Source organism: Panthera tigris, chromosome A1 (assembly GCF_018350195.1).
Source record: "Panthera tigris isolate Pti1 chromosome A1, P.tigris_Pti1_mat1.1, whole genome shotgun sequence".
Taxonomy (NCBI): domain Eukaryota; kingdom Metazoa; phylum Chordata; class Mammalia; order Carnivora; family Felidae; genus Panthera; species Panthera tigris.
This window is the reverse complement of record NC_056660.1, coordinates 204,531,528-204,555,159: the sequence shown is the minus strand read 5'-3', so window position 1 is coordinate 204,555,159 and position 23,632 is coordinate 204,531,528. Positions and strand designations below refer to the sequence as shown.

The window sequence follows — 23,632 nt, the reverse complement described above, 5'->3', positions numbered from 1 at the left end:
AAGAACTGATCTAAATGGTTAGTAGCAGTATCTTTCCAGAATATCAAAATCACATAGGCCCTTCAAGACAATGCATATCAATAACAATATCAAAATTAAATACAATTGTGTGTTTTTGTCACATTTGCTAAGCATGTCTCAACATTGTACCTTTCCTGGCAACTAAACACACATGGAAAAATCGTTTGTATGTAACTATATACAAGGGTATATAGATTCAAATGCCATTCAATGTGGGCACCAGCCAATCAGAACAGATTCCCAGAAGCACACCACATCTCAACAAGAGCAGTTGCCTTGAGCGTGCGCACGCACACACATACATACATATATATATATATATATACATACACACACACACACACACACACACACACACTGACCTGTGGGTTGGTTTGATTGTAAGCCACTTTTTAAATGAATTTTTAAACACCAAACACACCAAGATATCTATTCTGTAAACGTAATTTAGGAAATGTAAAGTTGCTGAAATGCAACTTTGCATTAACTGCATTGTTTTACATAAAACCATCATACTACCTGAAAATCACATTTCCTGCTTGGTCTGCCTTCCAGGCTTTCACCAAAGCAAAATCTCCCGTAATTGCTTCCTCCAAAATAAAATGCTGGCCATTAAACTCCCTCACCTGCAGGAGACAAAAGAGGGCACTGTCAGATATTTGCAGAAGTCTTGTTTGGCTGTGGTATGTGCTCTGATAGAAGCAGATAACAAGGATACGAGCCTAGTCAGGGAAGGTTTCTCAGAGGGAGGACAATCTGAACTTGAGGACTCAAGGGTGAGGAGTGGTAGGCAATTAGGATTTGATCAAAGTGGTGGAAGGGGAACTGGGAACAGCATGTGCAGAGACTCAGCAGCAAGAGAGAGCTTAGTAAACTGGAGGAACTGCAAGTTCTATATGCCAAAGGCACAGACTGTGTTAGCACTCATTATTTATGTGCATAAATTATATACATTGAACATTTCCTCCACCCCAGGAAAAAAAACTATATAAGCCTCATAAAATCGTCAATGTATTTTGTACATAAAATAGTTATAGAAATCCATTCATCTCTAACTAACCTATAACCATCTGTTGAGATATTAATTGGAATTCCTAGAACCTGTAGATGACATTGGAGAACTGACGTGCCACATCTTTCCACCCATGAGTTAAATACACGCCTATATTTTTTGAAATCTCCTTTTACTTGTTTGAATTGCTTGATAATTCTTCCCCCAAAAAAACTTTGTATACGTTTTTTAGGTTTATTCATAGGTACTTCATGGTGTTTTTATGCTACTATGAAAGTTCTATGTTATTCTATTACACCTCCTTTTCTATCGTTACTGTTTAATGGAATGCTATTGACTTCTGTATTGTATTGCCTTTTAATTCTACTACACATGGAAAGGGGAGAGGGAAGAAGCAGCATAAAGTAAAACTATGCCATGGAATTTTGTTCCTTTTTTCTTCTTGGGGGTTTAGCTCTGGGAATTGAAACAAAGAAAAGAAGAAACAACGTCAATGCTGTGCCCCATCCTACACGGGATTGGAGCCATAGGAAGGCAGAGCTCCATTCTCGCTCATACTACGCCCTCTAGTGGACAAACTGCATGCATATCACAGAAAACTTCAGGAGAAAGTTCTGTATAGTTACTTTTCTTTATGGTTTAAAGCAGAAATCGCTTCTTAATCAACAGCTTCTTTAAAGGCTTTATCCCACTTTCTGCTAGAAAATATTAATGGATTTAGGGGATCACTGATGGAGGATCTTATTAATATGAAACTTAGATAAGTCATACAAAAGCTATTTATAAACTGCACATCAACATACAGCTTTTTCAAGAGCCTTGTGTATTTCAAAGTCATTACTGTAAACACTAATGATAATAGATGAGAGTATGCTGCATACAGATCTGGAAACCCACATACAGATCTAAATATATGCTAACCCAGGGCAATGTGAAAAAACCGACTTTTTTTGCCCTATTCCAACTATACAATTTCCTGATGGGTCTACAAACCAGCAGTTACTGAGTGCTGACATTCTAAAATTTTAAAACAGGGAAGGGATTGGTTTTGCCACACTATTACACTCACTTGAAAGAGTTCTGTTTGCCCCAATTGCCACTTCCTCTTTTTTCAGCCCTTTCTCAAATCCACTCTGATCAAATTTCTATCATTCCAGAAAAATCCTCCCTTCCAGAAAAATCTTTTTTTTTTCTTTTCAAGTTTGTTTGTTTATTTAAGTAATCTTTACACCTAATGTAGGAACTCATGACTCCGAGATCAAGAGTCACATGCTCTTCTGACTAAGCCAGCCAGGCACCCCTAGAAAAATCATTCTTTAAGGTCACCAGGGCTCAATGCCCCCTCCTGTTACACCACCTCTTCTCAATGGGACAGTGCTGATCACTCCCCACTTTGTAAGATCTCCCTTGTCTTTCAAGTTGCCACACTCCCCTTGATTTTCTCTTCACAGACTAGATACTTTCCCCTTCTTTGCTTCTCTTTTCACTCTTCCCACCCTTCAAATGTAAAAGAGGTTTTCTCTACCTGCACTCCAGCCCTAGACACTCATCCAATTCCACAGATTTAACTACTACACGCTGATGGCTCCAATCCCCTATCCCAGCTCTAAACCCTCCCCAAGCTAGAGACTACCGAGCAGCTTTTGCTGGAGCCTAAAGGACATGTCAAACGGACCCAGTCCCAGACAGGGCTCTTTGATCACCCCCGTACTTCGCCCATCTCAAAAAGCAGCAGGCTTGGTTCTTGTCTTTCCTCATAACCCACAACCAACCCATTGGTAAATCCTACTAGCTCTGCCATCAACGTATGTCTGGATTCCAACCCCTTCCCCACAAGTTCCACCGTTTCAGCTCAGTCTAAACAACTTCCACTCCCACCTGGATGGATACAACAGTCTCTTAAGCTCTCTCACTGCTTCTGCTCTTGTACCCCTACCAAAAAACTACCCAGCAGCCACAGTGATGCTTCCAAAATGGAACTTGGACTACATTACTCTCCCACTTTGGAACCTCTCATTGCACTCAGTAAAACCCAAACTCACACGAGCTGGCTGCAGCCTCGTTTCAGCCTCCCATCCTACCACTCTCGGCCTCATTTATGCTGTTCCGGTCTCACTTTCCTGCTGTTCCACAAACTGGGCTACCCTGCCGCAGGACCTTGTCCTCTCTCCTCCTTCTGACCAGAGCACAACCCTATACTCCTCACCCGACTCATTCCCTTGTTTCATTTCTGTATCTACCGACTGTCACTTCCTCAGAGAGGTTTCCCTGGACCCAATCTGGAACACAACCTCCCTGGCCACTGACCATTCTCTCTGCCCTTACACTACGGGATTTTTCTTCACAGCACTTTCGTCACTGACATTACGTGTTTGTTAATTCATTCCTTGTCAGTTCTTCCACTAGAGGGGGCCTGGGTCTAGATCATCGCCTTTTCTACCATATTTAGGCTAGTGCCAGGCAAAGAGTAGGACCTTAATAAATGTCACTGAACTAAGGCATTTACTCACCTCCTCTTTCTACCACAAGTAGGGGAAGTAAAGAGCTAACAAGAATCATTTCAAGAAATTATTTGTCACATTCCTAGGTAATTGAGACAAAAGTACAAAACTATTAGGTTTGTGCACCTGACTCCAGGCCCAGGCATTCAGGACAGACTCTAGTCTATCCTATGTTTTCCTAAGGCGAGTTAATGCTGTAACTTCTAGCAAACTCTCAAAGTATTAACCCGATTTTTCTGAGCATCATTATCTACATCACTAAGATCCATTTTAATAATTAGACTCCTGTCTTACTTTGTCAAAAACTTTTTAAACCTAATTAGGTAGTAAAGGAGCAAGATAGAATATAAAAAAAAAAAAAATGTTAATCAAAGCTTTGAGTCAATATAGGTCATTCTAAGCAGAAAGGCAAAGCTCCAGATGGAGGACACTGCTAGAGACAGTGAACAGCAAGGGGCATGTTCAATGACCTTTTATCTTCTCTCAAAATATGGAGGTGCAGAGCTAACATCCCTATAAGCAAAAAAAAAAAAAAAAAAAAAGTTTATAAAAATCACCGTAAGTGATAAGAGGTCCCTTGATTTACTAAGTTGTCACTTCCTTAGAGCTAAGCTCAGCATTTCTGCAACCTGTGTTCCTGCTTTTGAGCCATGTGGCCAGAGAGAAGCAAGAGGTACTGAAAATACAGTAATGGAATACCGGCCTGTGTAATTTTTAAAACTGGCTCAAATCTAAGTATCTCAAATTTCTGTATCTAGAGTTCCACTCTTTTCTCGTATGTGAGTGAAGCTACCTAGCGTACTCCATCCTACCCAGCACTGTAAATATAACTGAAGTACTCCATGAGCTCCGTATGTCCACTATACAAAATGAAGGATAAAGGAGACGGTATAAATGTTCTATTATGTAATTACAACGGTCCCCTACTTTTCAATATTGCATGCAAACATACGATGTCTTTTTTTTTTTTTTTTTAATTCCTTCATCCACAGTCGGTAGGGGCTTGGGCATGATGAGTTTGCTATGATATATATCACACATCTACTCTATCTTCCACATACGCATAGTCAGAAGTTATAAATGCTCTTACATTTGTTAAAACTTATCAGAAAACTAATCTTGGCTCACACATCTTATATAGATTACAGTTTCTTTTCTTCTCATTTATTTATTCTAGTTTCTCTATGTGATTTTAATTACTAGAGGATGCTCAGTTTTAGCTAGAAATGTTACCTAGCATATTCACAAAAATGAAGGAGTGTCTTCTCACACTGAAGTGATTGAATCCTTATCTACCCACTAAGTCCAGTTGGAATCCTACACTGAAAGAGAGTCCCAGCGCTACCTGGACCAGAGTCCTTCTTACCTCTCTTGGCTTACTGGCAATGGCAATGCTGCCATCCTTGTTGTATTTGATCGGTGACCCTCCTTGTTGCACCAGGGTCCCGTACCCGGTGCTGGTGTAAAATGCAGGAACTCCAGCCCCACCTGCACGAATCCGCTCCGCAAGCGTGCCCTACAAGTGAGCAATCGGCACACCATAAAAAGTTCATTAAGCACACTTCTGTATGTGGATACAGAAACACGTACAGACATGGTTCCTCTCTCTAGAAGTTTATCATTCTAAATCGGACCGAGCATTGTATATTGCTGTATTTCACGAACACTGTATGCTATATTAATTTAAAACAAGTACTGCACCTCTAGACAACAATCTCTCAATTCTTTTTTTTTTTAACGTTTATTCATTTTTGAGAGACAGCGTGAGTGGGGGAGGGGCAGAGAGAGAGGGAGACAAAATCCGCAGCAGGCTCCAGGCTCTGAGCTGTCAGCACAAAGCCTGACGCGGAGCCTGAACTCACGGATGGCGAGATCATGACCTGAGCCCAGGTCGGACACTCAACCGACTGAGCCACCCAGGTGCCCCAACAATCTCTCAATTCTTAACCCACATTCAAATGTAACTGCTTGTTTGTATAATCAGGATCTCAGCTTTCTGGCGCCCACTGCTCTCCTGACATCATAATCTGCATCAGTCTATCTGTAAAATCAATTTTTAAGCCTGAAGTATATAATTTATATTTATTGAAAAACATGTATTTAAATGTTGTGTTTTACTGTGTGCCATATGTAGGTATAGCTTGAATCTTATCATTGATAACAATGCCATTATTATATAATAATATGTTCACTTTGTTTATTCCAAAACATTCTTATAAGCATTTCATCTAACACATTATCTAATGAAGAAAAAATCCGAAGTTAAGCAAAGATTATACAACATATAGGTAATTTGTTGGTTTTTCTGTTTGTTTGTTTGTTTATTTATTTTTGAGAGAGAGAGGGAGACAGCAAGCAGGGGAGGGGCAGAGAGAGAGGAAAACGGAGGATCTGAAATGAGTTCTGTGCTGACAACACAGAGACCAATGTGGGGCTCGAAATCACGAACTATGAGATCATGACCTGAGCCCAAGTCGGACACTTAACTGACTGAGCCACCCACATGCCCTAGTAATTTGGTTTTTAAAAGCTAAGAGTACTTTAAATTCTATCTCCGGGTAGAAACAGCTGTATGCAAAGTTTCTTGTACCCTCTTTTGATCATCTTTATCACATTCCTAGGTACCAGAGATTTAAACCTGATTTCCCTAGTTCCCTCCTTCCCCCAACTACTTTTCCACCCAATTTTCCCCACAGGGGAACAACTCTGGCCCTGAATATTTCCTGATACCCTCCCTAACACTGAAACCTATTGTTATGGTCTAGCTACATCATATTCATGCTAGATAACTAACTGGCCATTCAGTAGTAAGAATTGATTTAGGTATTAATGACAATATGTTAATACGGAAAACAAATTTCTACTTTATCTGTGAAAACAATTTCTACTTTAGCTGGGGCCTTCAAATACTAAACTCAAAGCAGGCACTAAAAGTTGGGACTTCAGACACTGAGTCATTGAAGTAGGTGGGATAATCTGGGGAAGGCAGGATTTGAGGCATAACTGAAAATCTTCCAGATAATGGTTTCTCTATTCCATTTAATGGACAGAGATAACTCCATTTTGTTTTAAGTTAATAACATTCACAAAATTAAACCATCAAAACAACCATAATAACAGCCCCTACCATAAAATATTTTTTATGTCCACCCTTCTTGAATACCTTTATTCCTTCTCTCTGTCCATCTGGGCAAGAGCCTAAAAGTGGACAATTTCTACATACAGGCTCTCTGCAGGTACCACCAGCCCCCTGCATCCAAACCCCGAAGGGAGTCCTCACCCCTACCACTTTATCAACGCTTCTCTGGCTCACAGGCTGCAAAACAAGGTGCCAGAGCCGATGTCTGTGTACCTGGCACAAAGTGGGCAGAGAGACACCGACCTCTTTCAGCTTAAAGGATATAAAAGAAATACTAAGGAACACCCATGTACATGCCCTCTGACAAAATAAGGGGTAATGCAAAAGATAAAAGAAGTAACTGAAATTATTTTCAAGGGCTCCACAACCCAGAGGAAAAGGGATCTCAACCTACAACGTGAAGAGGAAAAGTATATGCTATCGACTGAATTGTGTCCACCGCAAATGCGTATGTTGAAGCCCTAACCCCCATGTGACTGTATCTGGAGACACGGCCTTTATGGGGGTCATTAAGGTTAAATGAAGTCATAAGGATAGGGCCCTGATCCAACAGTATCAGTGTCTTTATAATAAGAGAGCCCAGAGTCCTCATTTGCAAGTGTGCGTCCTCTGTCTCTCCCCGCCCTCCTCCCCTCTACCAAGAATCACATCAGCCTGTACCTTGATCTTGTACTTCCCACCTGCCAGAACAATGAGAAATCACTTTCTCTTGCGTGAGCCACCTAGTTTGTTACAGCAGTGCAAGCAGACTAAGACAGGATACCTTTTGTTATTTTCATTTTAAAGGAAAACCAGATAAACGCCAGGCACAGTGGGAGGCTGTGACAAACACCGCTCCCAACAACACTGCAGAGTGACAGAGCATGACCCGCGTAATGTTGTATAGCCTCAGGTACAAGACGGTTCTCCCCTGCATTGCTGTCTCTAGACAAGCATATACTGAGAGTTAATTATTGATTTTTTTAATTCTGCTAGATCACATCATTACCAATGTAGTGAAGTTAGCGGTAATAATGATTCTGTTGACAAAAATAAAGCAGAGTGGTGGGTTCAATTTCAGAGATGAAGGCAGATGATGTCAAATTAGAAGACAAGTGCCTAGGGGCACCTGGGTGGCTCAGTCGGTTAAGTGTCCAACTTTGGCTCAGGTCATGATGTTGAGGTTTGTGGGTTTGGGCCCCACATTGAGCTCTGTGCTGATGCTGCAGAGCCTGCTTGGGATTCTCCCTCTCTCCCTCTATCTGCCCCTCCCCGACCCACGCTTTGTCTCTCAAAATAAATAAACTTAAAAAAAAAGATGACAAATGCATATGTAACCTGTAGAGCCCTGTTTTACCCAAATGACTTCAAAAAGTTTCCTCTATGACAAACTCTTCAAGCAGTTAAGACGTAGTGTAAGAAGGGAGTGGAGACTTGCCAGATTAACTGCAGTAACTGGCTTGTTTGGTAACTGACATCAATTCCCTGGAGACCCAGGCCCTGATTCCAGCACTTATTCTGGGACACACCCAGTTCTACCCTCCATGGGCTCCACTTTCCTGATGTCTCAGCAAGAACATATTCCTCACAGATTTCTCATTCTATGATTCACAGGAACGGACTCTCAGGACAATCCCCCAGCATCTCGGCAAGTCCTACTGCAGGCTTCCGGCACAATGTAGATCATAGGGCTGAACTTAAAAATTTATCCTGGAGCCTAGATATTGTTACTAGAAATACCTCCCTTTTTTTTTTTTCCCCCCATGCACAGCAACAGAAAATAATAGTCTAGACATCAACAGGTGTGACCTACAAACAAATTTCCTTAGTCTGGCAAAACTGAATCCTCTCTGCCTTACCTGTCTTGCAAAGGAAAATTCCCAAAGGGGAAAAGGTAAATTTTAAAATAAGTTACTGCTGTGTAAGAGAAGCAGAGAAATCTTCTTACCTGAGGTGTCAGCTCTACTTCTAATTCACCACTCAAGTACTGTCGTTCAAATTCTGCATTTTCTCCAACGTACGAAGACACCATGCGTTTTATCTGCTTGGATCGGAGTAAAAGGCCCAAGCCAAAGTTGTCAACCCTAGAAGAAAAATGCAAGCAGCTTGCAATCAAAGGAATATCAGAGAGAACACTAATATCCCAGACTTCACAAACATGAAATGTTATTAAGTTAAAGGATTCCCTCCTGCCGGGCATTTCACGCATATTCTCTCAGTCCCCCACCACCCAAAGAACCTTGCAAGGTAGCTATTCTTTTCTTATTTTACAGCTGAGGAAACGAAAGCTCTAAGCCTTTAAGTGATTTCTGGCAAGATCTTGGGTGACACAGCCAGTATCCAAAGCCACACCAATCCTACAAGTCTACCCTGCACCTTTCATTCTTCCCACTGCTGCAAAGTGATGCCAGGGTGGAAGACAAGCAGAGATGAGTTGGATCTTGCCTCACACTTTGAAGGCAAATGTAAAAGAAAAGCAATGCCACGCTCCTGATCTGCACTAGCTCCAAATGGAGAAATTCATTCTGTCCTAAAAAGCGAGCAAGGCATTCTCATATTTTTTAATTTTTTTTAAACGTTTATTTATTTTTGAGACAGAGAGAGACAGAGCATGAACGGGGGAGGGTCACAGAGAGAAGGAGACACAGAATCTGAAACAGGCTCCAGGCTCTGAGCTGTCAGCACCGAGCCTGATGCGGGGCTCGAACCCACGGACCGTGAGACCATGACCTGAGCCGAAGTCGGACGCTTAACCGACTGAGCCACCCAGGCGCCCCAAGGCATTCTCATATTTAAAAGAAAGAAGAACAGCATATTCTTGAAATTTGGACCCAAATTATAAATAACTATGAACATTTTCCCTATACCACAGATATTTAGGTCAAGAAGATTTAAACACTTAAACATTTTTAACAACAATAACAAAAAAATCAGGAAATTAATCACAAACCAGTGAAAAGATTATAGGCAGCAAGAATAATGCTGTTATCCGTTAGCTAGTAAGTTTTATATAATATGGTTTAATATTTCTATTAAGGTTAGAGTTCAGGGGTGTCTGGGTGGCTCCGTGGCTTAAGCGTCTGACTTTGGCTCAGGTCATGATTTCACAGTTCGCAAGTTGGAGCCCTGCATTGGGCTCTCTGCTGTCAGCACAGACCCCGCTTCAGATCCTCTGTCCCCCTCTCTCTCTGCCCCTCCCCTGCTCATTCTCTCTCTCTCAAAATAAATAAATAAACTAAAAAAAAATATTTCTAAGGTTGGAGTTCAATTTATTCTTTTAAATTTTATTTAAGACTTTATCTTTTTTAGCGCAGTATTAGGTTTATAACTACACTGAGAGGAAGGTACAGAGATTTCCCAAATACCCTTGACCCCACACATGCATAGCCTACCCTATTATGAACATCACTCACCAGAGTGGTACATTTAGTTACCACATATGAGCCTATAATTGACACTGGAGTACAATTTCTTCTTAGAAATGGTGCGTATAGTATTGGCTTTTTCATTAAGTGAAGGTCTCTAAGTTTATGCCTTTCTTATTTATGTCTATTCTTTTTCAAAACAAAATACATCTAGAATTTCAAGCAAAGTCAATGTGACAAGACAGATTAATAACCGAATGAATACTTTCCTGTTTTTAGTCACCTTATCCCTCTCTTTAAGTGTTTCAAAACTGCTCTAACCACTAGATAAACATTTCTAAGATAATGAAGAATGCTTAAACTTAAGCTATAAAACTATTTTTATAAGAACTATGGTAAAAACCACAATGAGAACCACTGTAAACATGAAAGAATGGCTAAATTTAAAAAAAGGAAATACCAAGTGTTGGAAAGAATGTGAAACACCCAGAACTCTCACATATGAGGAGGGGAATGTAAACTGATCCAACCACTTTTTTTTTTTTTTTAAGTTGATTTATTTATTTTGAGAGAGAGAAAGAGAAAGATATTGCAGGCAGGGAAGGGGCAGAGAGAGGGAGAGACAGAATCCCAAGCAGGCTCCATGCTGTCAGTACAGAGCCTGACACAGGGCTTGACCTCACAAACCATGAGATCATGACCTGAACAGAGATCAAGTGTCGGGCGCTTAACCAACTGAGCCACTCAGGCGTCCCCCAACCGCTTTTGAAAAATTATTAGCAATTTCTATTAATGTTGGACATAGGGATATGCTATGTCAGCAATTCCCCTCCTGGGTCTATATCCAACAGCAATGCACACTTACGTTCATCAAACAACAAAAACAGTAGCACTGTTCCTGATGGCCAAAAAACTGGAGCCTCCTCAATATTACCCAACAGCAGAACAGACAAACTGTGGTATCGCCACATGTTGGAATGCCACACAGCAAGGAGAATGAATCATCTACAACCCCTGGCAACAATGGATGACTCTCACAGATAGACAAAATGTCAAGCAAAAGAACCACAAAAGAGTACGTACTGCATTATTCCTTCTATATGAAGTTCAAAGTCAGACAAAACTAATGTATAAGATCAGAAGTACGATAACGGTTAAGTTCAGTGGTGGGAAAGGAAGTGACTAGAAGAAGCACGAGGAGGGCTTTCTGGTATACTGGTCATGTTCCATGTAAAGAAGCTGGGGGTTGGTTACATGGGTCTGCAGCCTATAAAAATTTTTCAAACTTTACACCTGTGATATAAGCACTTTTCTACGTTACTCTGTATTATGCTACAATAAAGCCACTTTAAAGAACGAATATCGTGATAAAGCCAGAGTTCCTCCCAGAAACAGAAGACTTCATTCATGATCTCTCCCTCCTAATCCCCTTAGTGCTCCGATGGCCTCTCCCCTATGGAGCGTGGGTCTTCTACGTGGCTCACTCATCCAACAGTCATTTACCAAGTTGTTCCTGCACCCCAGGGCTATGTGGGTCCTGGGCCAGGGGAAACTCTAAGATATCAAAAAATAAACAAGTAACCCTATGATTACAATAGAGGGAGAGATATGCTAAGAGAGGTCTACATCAAGTGTGATGAGAACACTGAAGGTCACCCAACAGAGAGGAGTAAGAGGTCAGAATAAGCTTACGGAAAGTGACGCTGGAACAGACTTGAAGAAAAAAGTCTTTGAGAGAGGAGTAGGTGTGTGGAAGCGATGAGCCAAAGAGGCAGATGGGCAGCTTTGCAAAGGTGCACAGTGGTGTGACCGGCTGCATGCTGAACGCGACCGCAGTATGGATCGAAAGCGGAAGTGAGCAAGAGAGGTGCACGGCAGGCCAGCTTGTGACCTGTCACATGAGTCACACCAAGGAATTAGGATTGCATCCTGAAGGAGATGGGAGACCTTGTGAATAATTTTCAGTGGAAAGTGACAGGGTATACAATCAGAGAGGTTCAGTGATTTAAAAAAACAAAAAACAAACAAACAAAAAAAGGCAGGGAGATCAGTTAAAAGGCTTGAAATAATCCAAACAAGCAAAGACGGGGTTCTGAACTAAGGTAGCAACAACAGAAGTGGAGAAAAAGAGACAAATCAAGGGATAATTAGGGTAAAATCACTCACAGACTTGGTGTAGATACAGACCCACCCCAGAATTCTGACTCTGGCAATGGAACATAGTGGGAGAATGGACTGGTGTGAAATTAGTCTACTGATCCCTAGTATGACTTGTTTGTTGACTTGTTTGACTAGGACAGGGATAAGTACGTATGGTTCCTTGTGTGACAAACCACTGACGTTTCTTCTAACAACCTCCTTTTCTCCCACCTCCACTTCACTCACCCATCCCCCCACTCCTCATGCTCACAAGTGCCCATCCTGCTCAGCTGACTCCTAATTCTCAGCATGTTGCATTTCCAAGCCTCTAACCTCCACCAGGCAGCCCGGACACACTGAATTCCTCAAAGTAGTCCAAGTAACCATTTGCTAAACGTGTTTACAGTTCTAGCCTCCAGTAATGAATCTGATAACATTTCCGATGCACCAGGAGCATAAAAGAATAGTTACGTGATTCATCCTCGCTTGATTCAAAAGAAAACTAAAGCCTCAAGAAGTATTTTCAAGAGTGTACTTTTGAGATTCGGAGCCAATCCCCTCAAGACTAATAATGCGATTGGCACTAGGGGGCGCCAATCACCTCAGATTCCCTGTCTCTTGGAAAGGTAGTTCTTCCCCACACTCACACACAATGCATTCTCCCTGTTTGCCCCCTAATACCTAACCGGGCCTTCACTTCTTCAGGTTAATAGTTCCATTCCCCTACATTCAGTTCCACCTGCAGCCTGCCCCATCCTAACAGATCTTCTGTACAAAAGTAATGACCTGTCACTTCTCTTTCATACTCTACATCAACTATATTGGAAAATCCTGACTCTACTTTCAAATCCCATCCAGGATCCAAGCATTTCCCACTTCCTCCTCCATGACCTGCACCATCTGCTGTCTCAATCCTGCAGCAACCTTCCCTGCTTCTACCCCCGCACCCTGTAATCCACTCACAAAATGGTGACCAAAAACATAAGTATAAAAACAAAGTGTGTCAGATCACATTACTGCTCCATCTTAAATGCTGCAGTGGCATTCATGTATTTATGTGAAAGCAGAGATCTCTAGAGTGGCCTGCAAGGCCTCGTAAGATGGGATGCCCTTTAGTCTCAGACCTCATTCCACCCATTTCCTTCTTGCTCCCTTTTCTTCTGCTGACCTCCTCACTATCCCTCAAAACCCCAGGCATACTGCCCAAGGCCTTTGTGCTGGCCTTTCCCTGACTCACAAACTCCTCCCCAGGTAACACAAGGTTCCCCCCTCACTTCTTTCAAGTGTCTGGTCAACTGTCACCTCAGTGAGTCCCTCCCTTGGTTTTGTTTTGTTTTTTTTTAATTTTTAAATGTTTATTTATTTTGAGAGAAAGAAAAGGGAGAGGGTTAGCGGGGAAGGAGCAGAGAAATGGGGAGAGAGAGAGAATCCCAAGCAGCCTCTGCATTATCAACACGGAGCCAGAAATGGGACTCAAACTCGGAGCCCAAACCAAGAGTCTGATAACATTTAACCGATTTAATCGGTTTAACTGACACAACCACCCAGGTGCTGCTGATTGCCTGATTTTATACTGAAAACTGCGGATCTATTTTCACGCTCCCAGTCCCCCTTTCTTGCTCTTTTTCTTTTTTTTCCCCACAGCACTATAACCTTCTAACATACTGGAAAATTTGCTTGTTTGTTATGTTTCCTATTTATTGTCTGCCTCTCCCCATTGGCATGTAAGGTCCACAAATGCAGGGAACTTGGTGTCTCATTCACTGTTGTACTCCCAAGCACCTGAAAGCCAATGCAACACACAGAAGGTACTACATAAACACAGAATGTTCACTGAATAAATTTATTGCTTGATTTCACTTTCCCCCTCCTTACTAGCTCATCTCTAATAAAAATGAAAATCACCAAGTCCTTATGCTGGATTATTTTCTATATGCCTGTCCAGACCCATTCTCTGATCTCCTGCCTTCCCTGTGCCAGGATGGCTGACTCTAGACTGAATCAGGGGGCTAACCTGCCCTCTGGCTTCTGACCAGGTAAGAAGAGAAGGATATCGGGATTTATATTACCCCGACTCTCCCTGGCAAGCTGCAGCACATTGGATAGCCGTCTCCATAAAGCTTTCTCCCAGGTCCTGGCAGCCCCTTCCCCTCATTCTTCAGGCCTAAGGCTGGTGGTAACAGTTCTTCTGTTATTAACTCCAGGGAAATTCAATACTCATGTCGCTTTCCCTCAACCTTAACCTCTCCTTTAGAGAGAGTCCCTTTGGTAAACTCTCTTCAATTACCCAGTATCAGAGCACCATCGATATCCCCTGGAGCCCTCTCTAAATAAAGTTGTAACAATAAAATAATCCATGAAGGTGAATATAGTCCATTTGCTTTCTGTAGTTTTAAATACCCAAAATTCCCTTCAACTATATAGGTCTATATGATAAACTAGAATGTACTTGCCCAATTCACTGACTTCGGAAATTTTTCTAGCCACCCTCTCATGGCTCTCTGTTTGGCTTTTTCAACCCATTACACGTTTGAACTTGGCTCTGTCTGGAGATGAATTCTCTGTATTTGTTGATCTTGGCTCTGGGAACTATGTATATTTGGCCTTTGCTTTCTTCCTGGATTAACAACCTGGCATGGCATCAAAGCATAAACTGAGCATAAAATGCTCAGCCCAGGCTACCCCTGACCAGGTATAGAGTTAGTGCACATACCTCGAAAAATACTGTTAGATAGCTTATAGTAAGAGTGTCTTCCTTCCACATACTTTCTAACTCCCCAATTCAGTAAACATACATCCCTTCTTCCTGTGTATCAGACACTGACAATATAAAAATGAAAAAGGCAAGACCTTTACAATATAAAGAGAAAAGAAATACACATGTTGTCTTTTGCAAATGAGAAATATACCATTCCTAGTAGAGAAACGTGTGTAATAAGGCACCTCGCAGCTCTCTGATATTAAAGGTCATTTTGATGGAATTTAAAAGAGATTATCTTGCTTGCCTTTAGAACCCAACATTTTTCTAGCACACCTAAGGAGAGAGAGATTTGACCTTCCTCCTATAGTACAACAAACTCGGGTTTCAAACATTTCAGTGGTTAAAAAAAAGTCTAAAACCAAGAATTCAGTAGATACATTCATGTGTTTCATGGAAGACATAAATGTTCCAAAAGTATTTTTCATTCTTTGAATCTAAAATTTCATTTTCTGGGGGCGCCTGGGTGGCTCAGTCGGTTAAGCATCCGACTTCGGCCCAGGTCATGATCTCATGGTCCGTGAGTTCGAGCCCCACGTCGGGCTCTGTGCTGACAGCTCAGAGCCCGGAGCCTGCTTCGGATTCTGTGTCTCCCTCTCTCTCTCTGCTCCTCCCCCGTTCATGCTCTGTCTCTCTCTGTCTCAAAAAGAAATAAACATTTAAAAAAAAAATTTCATTTTCTGAATTTTAATTTTCTGAAATCTCATTAATTGGAAATTCTTGCTAAAACAAAACTCTAATAAAAATGAATTTGCGGGGCGCCTGGGTGGCGCAGTCAGTTAAGCGTCCGACTTCAGCCAGGTCACGATCTCGCGGTCCGTGAGTTCGAGCCCTGCGTCAGGCTCTGGGCTGATGGCTCGGAGCCTGGAGCCTGTTTCCGATTCTGTGTCTCCCTCTCTCTCTGCCCCTCCCCCGTTCATGCTCTGTCTGTCTCTGTCCCAAAAATAAAAAAAATAAAAAAAAAATAAAAAAAACGTTGAAAAATGAATTTGCAACCATTTACCAAGCTGTATTTCTCTTCTTTGCTCTCATTTTAGGCATACTTAAATCTCAATTACAGTTTTTACTTTGATAGTATCAAGAATATCAAAAGAGAAGACAATGCTATATTTGGACAAAACATTAGTTTATGACACAGTTAAATGGAACAAGTGAACATTCCCTTCCATGAGCTAAGCAGAGAAGTTCAAGTATACATCCCAGGAAGTGGTTAGCCCTTCCCAGACAAAATAATCAAATCTTAGAGGAATGCTTATAATCAGACAAGATGGCACATTCTCTCTCCATTGAGCCCTACAAAGCTGCAGCTGCCTCAACAAATAATAAAGTGGCCACTGTGAAGGAGCCACCTGCCTTTACTTTCTGGTTCAAAATCACTGGTGCAGAAACAGAAATTTTATTTAGAGTGAAAAAATGCTCATTGGGCCCTCACAGAGTTCCTATAACTGACTACTATAATACCACATATAAGCAACAGTATTATAACCACAAGCACAGGGGCATATATATCTTCAGACAGTATTTACTCGGCTTCTGCACGTAAGCTGGACTGTCCTTGGAGTTGTCTAAATTCCCACCTGCGAGAAGTGTAATCTAAAATAATCGTCATGGGGCACCTGGGTGGCTCAGTTAAGCATCCCACTCTTTTTTTTAATATACGAAATTTATTGTCAAATTGGTTTCCATACAACACCCAGTGCTCATCCCAAAAGATGCCCTCTTCAATGCCCATCACCTACCCACCCCTCCCTCCCACCCCCCATCAACCCTCAGTTTGTTCTGAGTTTTTAAGAGTCTCTTATGCTTTGGCTCTCTCCCACTCTAACCTTTTTTTTTTTTTTCTTCCCCTCCCCTATGGGTTTCTGTTAAGTTTCTCAGGATCCACATAAGAGTGAAAACATATGGTATCTGTCTTTCTCTGTATGGCTTATTTCACTTAGCATCACACTCTCCAGTTCCATCTACGTTGCTACAAAGGGCCATATTTCATTCAAGCATCCCACTCTTGATTTTGGCTCAGGTCACCATCTCACAAGGCTGCTTGGAATTCTGTCTCTGTCTGTGTCTCTCTGTTCCCTCCACTCATGCTTGTGCACATGCCCTCCCTCTCTCTCTCAGAATAAACTTTAAAAAAAATTAATAAAATAATCTTGTCGTGAGGAAATGAGTGTGATTAATATAACACACCTAATCTTCCTTTACTTTTGAATTGGTTGATATATAGTATATTGTAAAACTTTTTGCTCATACAGGCTTGTAATTCATATATCAAAGTCTTTTAAAAAATAATGAAAAGCATGGTTTCAATTTTTCCTACCTTCCTAATCAATCCATATCAAAGTACTGATTCATCTAAGTGATCATGAGGGGGAAAGTTTATCTCATCAAGACTAACAGTTAATGCTACATACCCAGGGAGGTAAGTGGTACCTCATGGCAACAGGTCCCTTTCATAACTAAAAACAAAATAAAAACAATCAGGAGTCCTGACCTTTGAAAGACTTCCAGTGTGGGCAGATCCTTCCATAAAAAGCCTTTTTCTAAATGAGAGAGAAGTTATTACTTCTAAGTTCTCTCCATTTACTCAACATTTCAAACTATCTTTGGTTCTCCAACAGAGCAATGCTAAGTTTTCCTTATTTGTCTGACTCTAATGGCCAAAACAAAGCCCTCGTTGCCATAGGCCTCTAGGATTTAAACCCACCTAATTGAGAGAATCAACTGCCAATGAGGATATGCAAAGTGCCTTCTTCATGTTCAAGATTTGTGTGGTTGGGGCGCCTGGGTGGCGCAGTCGGCTAAGCGTCCGACTTCAGCCAGGTCACGATCTCGCGGTCCGTGAGTTCGAGCCCCGCGTCAGGCTCTGGGCTGATGGCTCGGAGCCTGGAGCCTGTTTCCGATTCTGTGTCTCCCTCTCTCTCTGCCCCTCCCCCGTTCATGCTCTGTCTCTCTCTGTGCCAAAAATAAATAAAAAACGTTGAAAAAAAAAATTAAAAAAAAAAAAAAAAAAAAAAAAAAGATTTGTGTGGTTATCAGTACTTACTCTGCATCAAGAATTTACACTGATTTATACCATTTCTTGTAAGCACTGAGCTAGCTGGAACACCCAACAAAGTACTGATAGTCAAAAGTATTTTTAATAAGTACAAAGTAAGTTCACAGGGCATGGGACGGGTTTAAGAAATATCAAGTGATCATGAACAAGTCACTTCCCTATTTACAAATGAGTTTCCTCTGTTAAATGAGGGAACTAGAACAGATAACCTCTACAAACCCATCCAGTTCCAGCACTTAGTGATGACTCTGTGCCTCAGGCTCAGCATAGTACGGAAGAAAAAACTACTTTAAGCAAAAGATCAGTCTGTAATATACCTCAGGGAATAAATACAATTCAGTATACAAAGAAATGCTAGAAGTCTCCAAAGGAACCCAGAAAGGGGCAAAATCAGTAAGTCTAGAGAAGTTCTTTAATTGGATAAGGTTTCTTTGAGGATGTACAACCTGAGTTGGATCCTAAAAAATGGGAAAGATGTGGATATGCAGAGAAAAGGTGGGAGAACCTTCTAGATGAAAACAAGAGCATAAATAAACTCAGCAAAGAAAACATGAGCACAAATGTAGGATCTGTGTCCTGTCTTAAACAATTGGTACAATTTATTCTAAATTGCATTTATGGTACTAGGCTAAACTGCAAATTTAGTTAATTTTTCAGTTTTTTTCTTCCAAGTCTTTCACTGTTGAAAGAAAACTGATAACTTATCGCTTTATATAAAAATACTTTTTTTCTTCATAACATATCTTAATGTGCATGCCATTATTAAAATGTGATGGCTTATTGTTGACCACTTTGATTGAGACCCTACTGTCTTAAGTGCTGGCTGCGTATCCTCCTCCTTCTACCAAGACAGCAACATTTTTAATGATTAATGATAACCTTACATATCATCTAGAATATGGTATAACCAAAGGAAAGACTTGAAACATATTTCAAACCGCTTGAAATCTTCCACTATACAGAATGATCTATAATAACAAAATATAAAGGGACATCTCTGAATTATAAAATGAAAGATTCAATTTGAAAATACATATCTTAACTTTAATAATATATTTGAAATTTAGAAAAATAAAAGCACATCAGATTAAGAGACACATTTATGCAAGTCTGCTTTACTTATGATTATGAAGAATGGTACCAAAAATATTTGAAGAAATGTAACCTCTAACTCTTGAGCTTGTTAAAAACTATCGTTTGATACTTGAGCATGTTGCTCATAAAATGAGGAAAATTTTCATTTCATTCTTAAACTTTGTATAAATATTATAGAGAACTGTCATTTGTTTCAAGCCTATTGTTTTAAAAATGCACACTTACCCTGCATTGTTGCTGACTGCAGTCAGCCCTTTTACTCCAGTCTTTAGTAAAGCTCCTATAAGGTTCTCTGGAATCCCACATAACCCAAAACCTATAGTAAGTGAAAAAGACAAATGATTTGTGAAGAGGATAATGTTCTTTCAGAGAAATCTACGTGTTACTCTTTTCCCTTAAAAAAGAAAAAAAAATGCAAAGCACATTATTAGATCTACTAAGTGAAATATAGACATATCTCAGCAACTCAATAAACGGCTACACAGCTGTATCCAAATGTTCTGGACCATTGTGTAGCACCAGACATCACCGTCAAATCTTTGAACCTTAAGAATAAAGACAAATGCAACCTGCTAATATGGCTACACGATGGTTACACATTGCATATCTTATACTTTACTGCATATCTAGAGTTTAGAATTCAACCTTTATGTACCTACTTATTCAAGCATGTTTGTTTTATATGCTTCAGTAGAGTTTTGCAGAATCAGAAGCCTAGACTAATGACTTTTACTTCTTTGTATCTTCCACAATTTGTCAAATAGTATTAGGTTTAAAATGGACATTCAATGACTGATCAGTTGAATGGATGAATGAATGAAGAGCAGCCCTAAAAATAAGGCTAGCCTACAACCAAGGCCTAGAAATTAAAAAAAAAAAAAAAAAAAAAAAAAAAAAAAAAAAAATCACAAGAATCAGGTAGCAAGTTTAATGAGTGTGAGACCATGGTTCTAAAAGACATTCCAAGCAAGGTGAAGCAATAGAACTCAGAGGCCTCAATAACAGATAGGTGCATTTATGCTTTCTATCTCCTAAAATGAGGAATAACCAAAGGAGTGGCTAGCTAAGGGATGAAGAGATCAATGCAGATGTTTTAAGTTAAACAGGATTCCAAAGGATCTAGGAATGTTTTCAAAGCTACTAATAAGACATCCATTTTAAGCTTCAGCTTTTCAAAATAATAGAAAAAGAAACACAAAAAGAAATAAAACGTACAACATTAAGTACTATACTTAATAAACCTTTAACTAATAATTACATAACATGCTGAATTTATTATGAATAATAAAAATAAAATAATGAATTAATAATAAAATAATTGGCATTTTTAATCTACATAGCTTCGCCACTTTGATTTCCCTGCTTTGCTAAAAACATAAGAATGTTACCATCACAAAAAGAAAACAATACCATTACTCACCACCAACCAGAATCGTTGCACCATCAGGGATGTCTTTTACAGCTTCCACTGGATCTGTATAAAATTTGGTATGGCGATGTGTACTGGTTGAAAAGTAGCCAACACATCCCTAAAATATTTTTAAAAATTTTTAAGTGAATAATCATTTAGAGACATATCTTTGCATATACATTCACTTTTTATATATGCAATGATAATTTCACTATCTGCTCTTTGAAAGAAAGAGTGGGGCTGCAAATAATTCACTGTAAGAGTAGAAAGGACATACCCTATCCACACACTATCAGCGGACTTCCCTTGTGATCATGATGGATGCATTCCATTATTTAAAGGAAAATTCTGTGTCATTTGTGGCCACCCAAAACACTGAAAGTTGATAGCCCATACACTGGGACTCAGATTCACAATAATGATGTCATCAAGCATCAGTTTCTGATAGTGAGCTAACCTTCCATTCAGTCAACAAATATTCATTGAGAGCTTACTATGTGCCAACTACTATGGTGCTTACTTCCATCCAGTAAATGCTAAGACATGACTGCTGCCCTGGAGATCAGGTATGGTATAACCCATATACAAATACGTAGTTGGGCCCTGACCCAGTCTTAGGTCAGTGAATGCCTCCTAAGAGGACAAGTAATGACCAGCACACAAAAAGATCCATCCCCCTATGGTGCTTGGAGTTTATAGATGCTGCAAAAAATAAGAGACTATGACCTATGAGGGAGGCGTGCCTAGTCTTACCACAGTGATCTATTCGGTGCAAAACGGGTTATCTAGTGAATATTCACAATCAGTTTTAAACGGTTTCTCTCTTTATGCTTCATACACAGTATGGACAGCAGAAAATCAGAGTTCACTGTGTTGTAATCATTCATAATCAATGTCACTTATCCTTTATTTCTTATTATACATTCAACCTAAAAAGAGAAGGAGTAAAGAGCATGGCTCTTGACTCCTCATATGCTGCCATGTTAAAAGGTCTGTAAGTGTTGTAAACTCACACACACTGCCTTACCAGTCTTTGACAGACGACCTATGGGGTCAAGGTAATGGCATTAGTAAGTTTCTAGCATTCTTTTCTTCCTCTATAAACTTCTTTCATAAAAAGTGTCAATTACTACAAAAGCCTATTGCCTTTAAGAGAACTATACTGAAAGCCAAATAAGATCTGCAAAGGTTACACAGATGACTTTTGTCCCTTTATTTTTTTTTTTAATTTTTTTTAACGTTTATTTATTTTTGAGACAGAGAAAGACAGAGCATGAATGGGGGAGGGTCAGAGAGAGGGAGACACAGAATTTGAAACAGGCTCCAGGCTCCGAGTGGTCAGCACAGAGCCCGACGCGGGGCTCGAACTCACGGACCGCGAGATCGTGACCTGAGCCGAAGTCAGCCGCTTAACCGACGAGCCACCCAGGCGCCCCGACTTTTGTCCCTTTAAATTCAACCTTCGTCCAGGTCAGGCAAACACAGGGGGTACAACCTGGCACACCACCCAAATGCCAAAAATAAAAGGAGGCAGAGCTAGAAAGGAAATAGGCTGAGCTGCAGACAGCTTCTCTGTCCCATCCTCAGTAGCAAGGATTTATTGGATTCTATTTGAACACCGAATATTTTTTTTAAATCCTGGAAATTAAAAGTTCAATAGCCTCAATAAAGAGGCCAACAGATGAATCACAAAATAAAGTTAAGAATGTCTCCTTGAAAATAGAAAAAAGAAAAATACACAGGTATTCTAGTCCCACCAATTCTATTTACAGGTCAAGTTTCTGAAGCTGAGTAAGATTTTGTAATTGTAATGTACCCAACACTGTGTTACAGCAAGACCAGATCCCAGGTTTTGGCCTTCCATCACAGAGTCCTTCTACCACAATATGCTCCTTTCCCTGTTTTTTAAATGCCCTAATCTTACTCTATTTCATTATTTAGAGACAACAAATCGTTATGAATACCCTATTTTTTCACGAGGAACTCTACTGTCATTATCTTCACTAAACAGTGAAGGACAAGTCAAGTCATTGCTCTGTACACCTTAAACTTAGTGTTGTTTGTCCATTATATCTCAGTAAAATTGGGGGAAAAGTGTAAAAACATGAAATATATAAATTAATGCTAATCCTATCTCTTACCAAAAAAAAAAAAAAAGTGGGGGTGCTGGTGAAGAGTCAGGGCCTCAGCAGGAGGAGGAGGAAGAAAATAAAAGAATTCATCTACACCTAAGCAGTCTAGGGGAGAGATCACCCTGAACTACTTATCTATAGACTAAGAAACATGAATCCTGTAGAGAGGAAGTCAAAAGAAAACTCATTTCTCCTACATCCAGGACACTTTTGGGGTTCACAAGGAGAAACAAAAGCATAAACAGACTTGACAGGTCTTCTGTTCCTCTGTTTCAGCTGAAAACTAGTATCTTCATTAGTCAGAAATTATTGAAACACTTGCCCCACACCTCGAAAAAAAATACCTCAGAAGTATTTTAGAAAAGACTCAAGTGTTTCACATTTATCCAGATAATGAAAAGCTAAACAAATAGATGCTCAATGTTTGCAGGGAATGGGAGAATGGCTCAATATACTTAAGAATTTATGTCCAACTTTGTTTTTTTCATTTTTCACGCATTCGGTGAATGTTTGTTGACTTTTGCTATCTGTTATATTGACCGTTGTTATCTACTTGCTGAGAAATCAATAGCGTGGCTTAATGGGCCACACTCCAGTAATCCCGGGGTCAAAAATACCTTTGTTTCAAATTCCAGTTCAACCACAATTGCATGACACTGAAAAAATTGCAAAACCGGGGGGGGGGGGGGGGGGAGGATGTTAAATTTACAAAAGGATAACAATTGTTTCTCAAGGATACAGTGAGGATTAAGTAATGGTATAGCAGAAACACTCAGCCCTGGCCTCAGCCCTGGGCTTGGACTACAGAAGATACCCTGGGGATGTTTGCTTCTTTTGGAGAAGATTAACTTGTCATTGATTGGAGTTTAGTTCTCATTTAAAATTTTTTTTTTAAGTTTATCTATTTTTGAAAGAGAGATTGGGGGGGGAGCCTGGGGGGGTGGGGCAGAGAGAGAGAGAGAGGGAAACACAGAATCTGAAGCAGGCTCCAGGCTCTGAGCTGTCAGCACAGAGCCCGACGCGGG

The 23,632-nt window shown here is 40.4% G+C and overlaps 1 protein-coding gene across 3 annotated transcripts in view; it reads right to left on the bottom strand.

The window, feature by feature from the left end:
* OXCT1 (3-oxoacid CoA-transferase 1) overlaps window positions 1-23,632 on the bottom strand; it is a 155,526-nt gene that overhangs the window by 125,852 nt on the left and 6,042 nt on the right. For all 3 annotated transcript variants that reach the window (XR_006220996.1, XR_006220998.1, XM_042995662.1), the window contains exons 2-6: window positions 20,485-20,593; window positions 19,290-19,380; window positions 8,601-8,736; window positions 4,901-5,050; window positions 541-647 (exon numbers count right to left, since the gene is read on the bottom strand). Coding sequence is in view for 1 of the 3 variants with exons in the window: in XM_042995662.1 (XP_042851596.1) it covers window positions 541-647; window positions 4,901-5,050; window positions 8,601-8,736; window positions 19,290-19,380; window positions 20,485-20,593 (593 nt within the window). In the remaining 2 variants the exon portion in view is untranslated. The remainder of the gene's footprint in view (window positions 1-540; window positions 648-4,900; window positions 5,051-8,600; window positions 8,737-19,289; window positions 19,381-20,484; window positions 20,594-23,632) is intronic.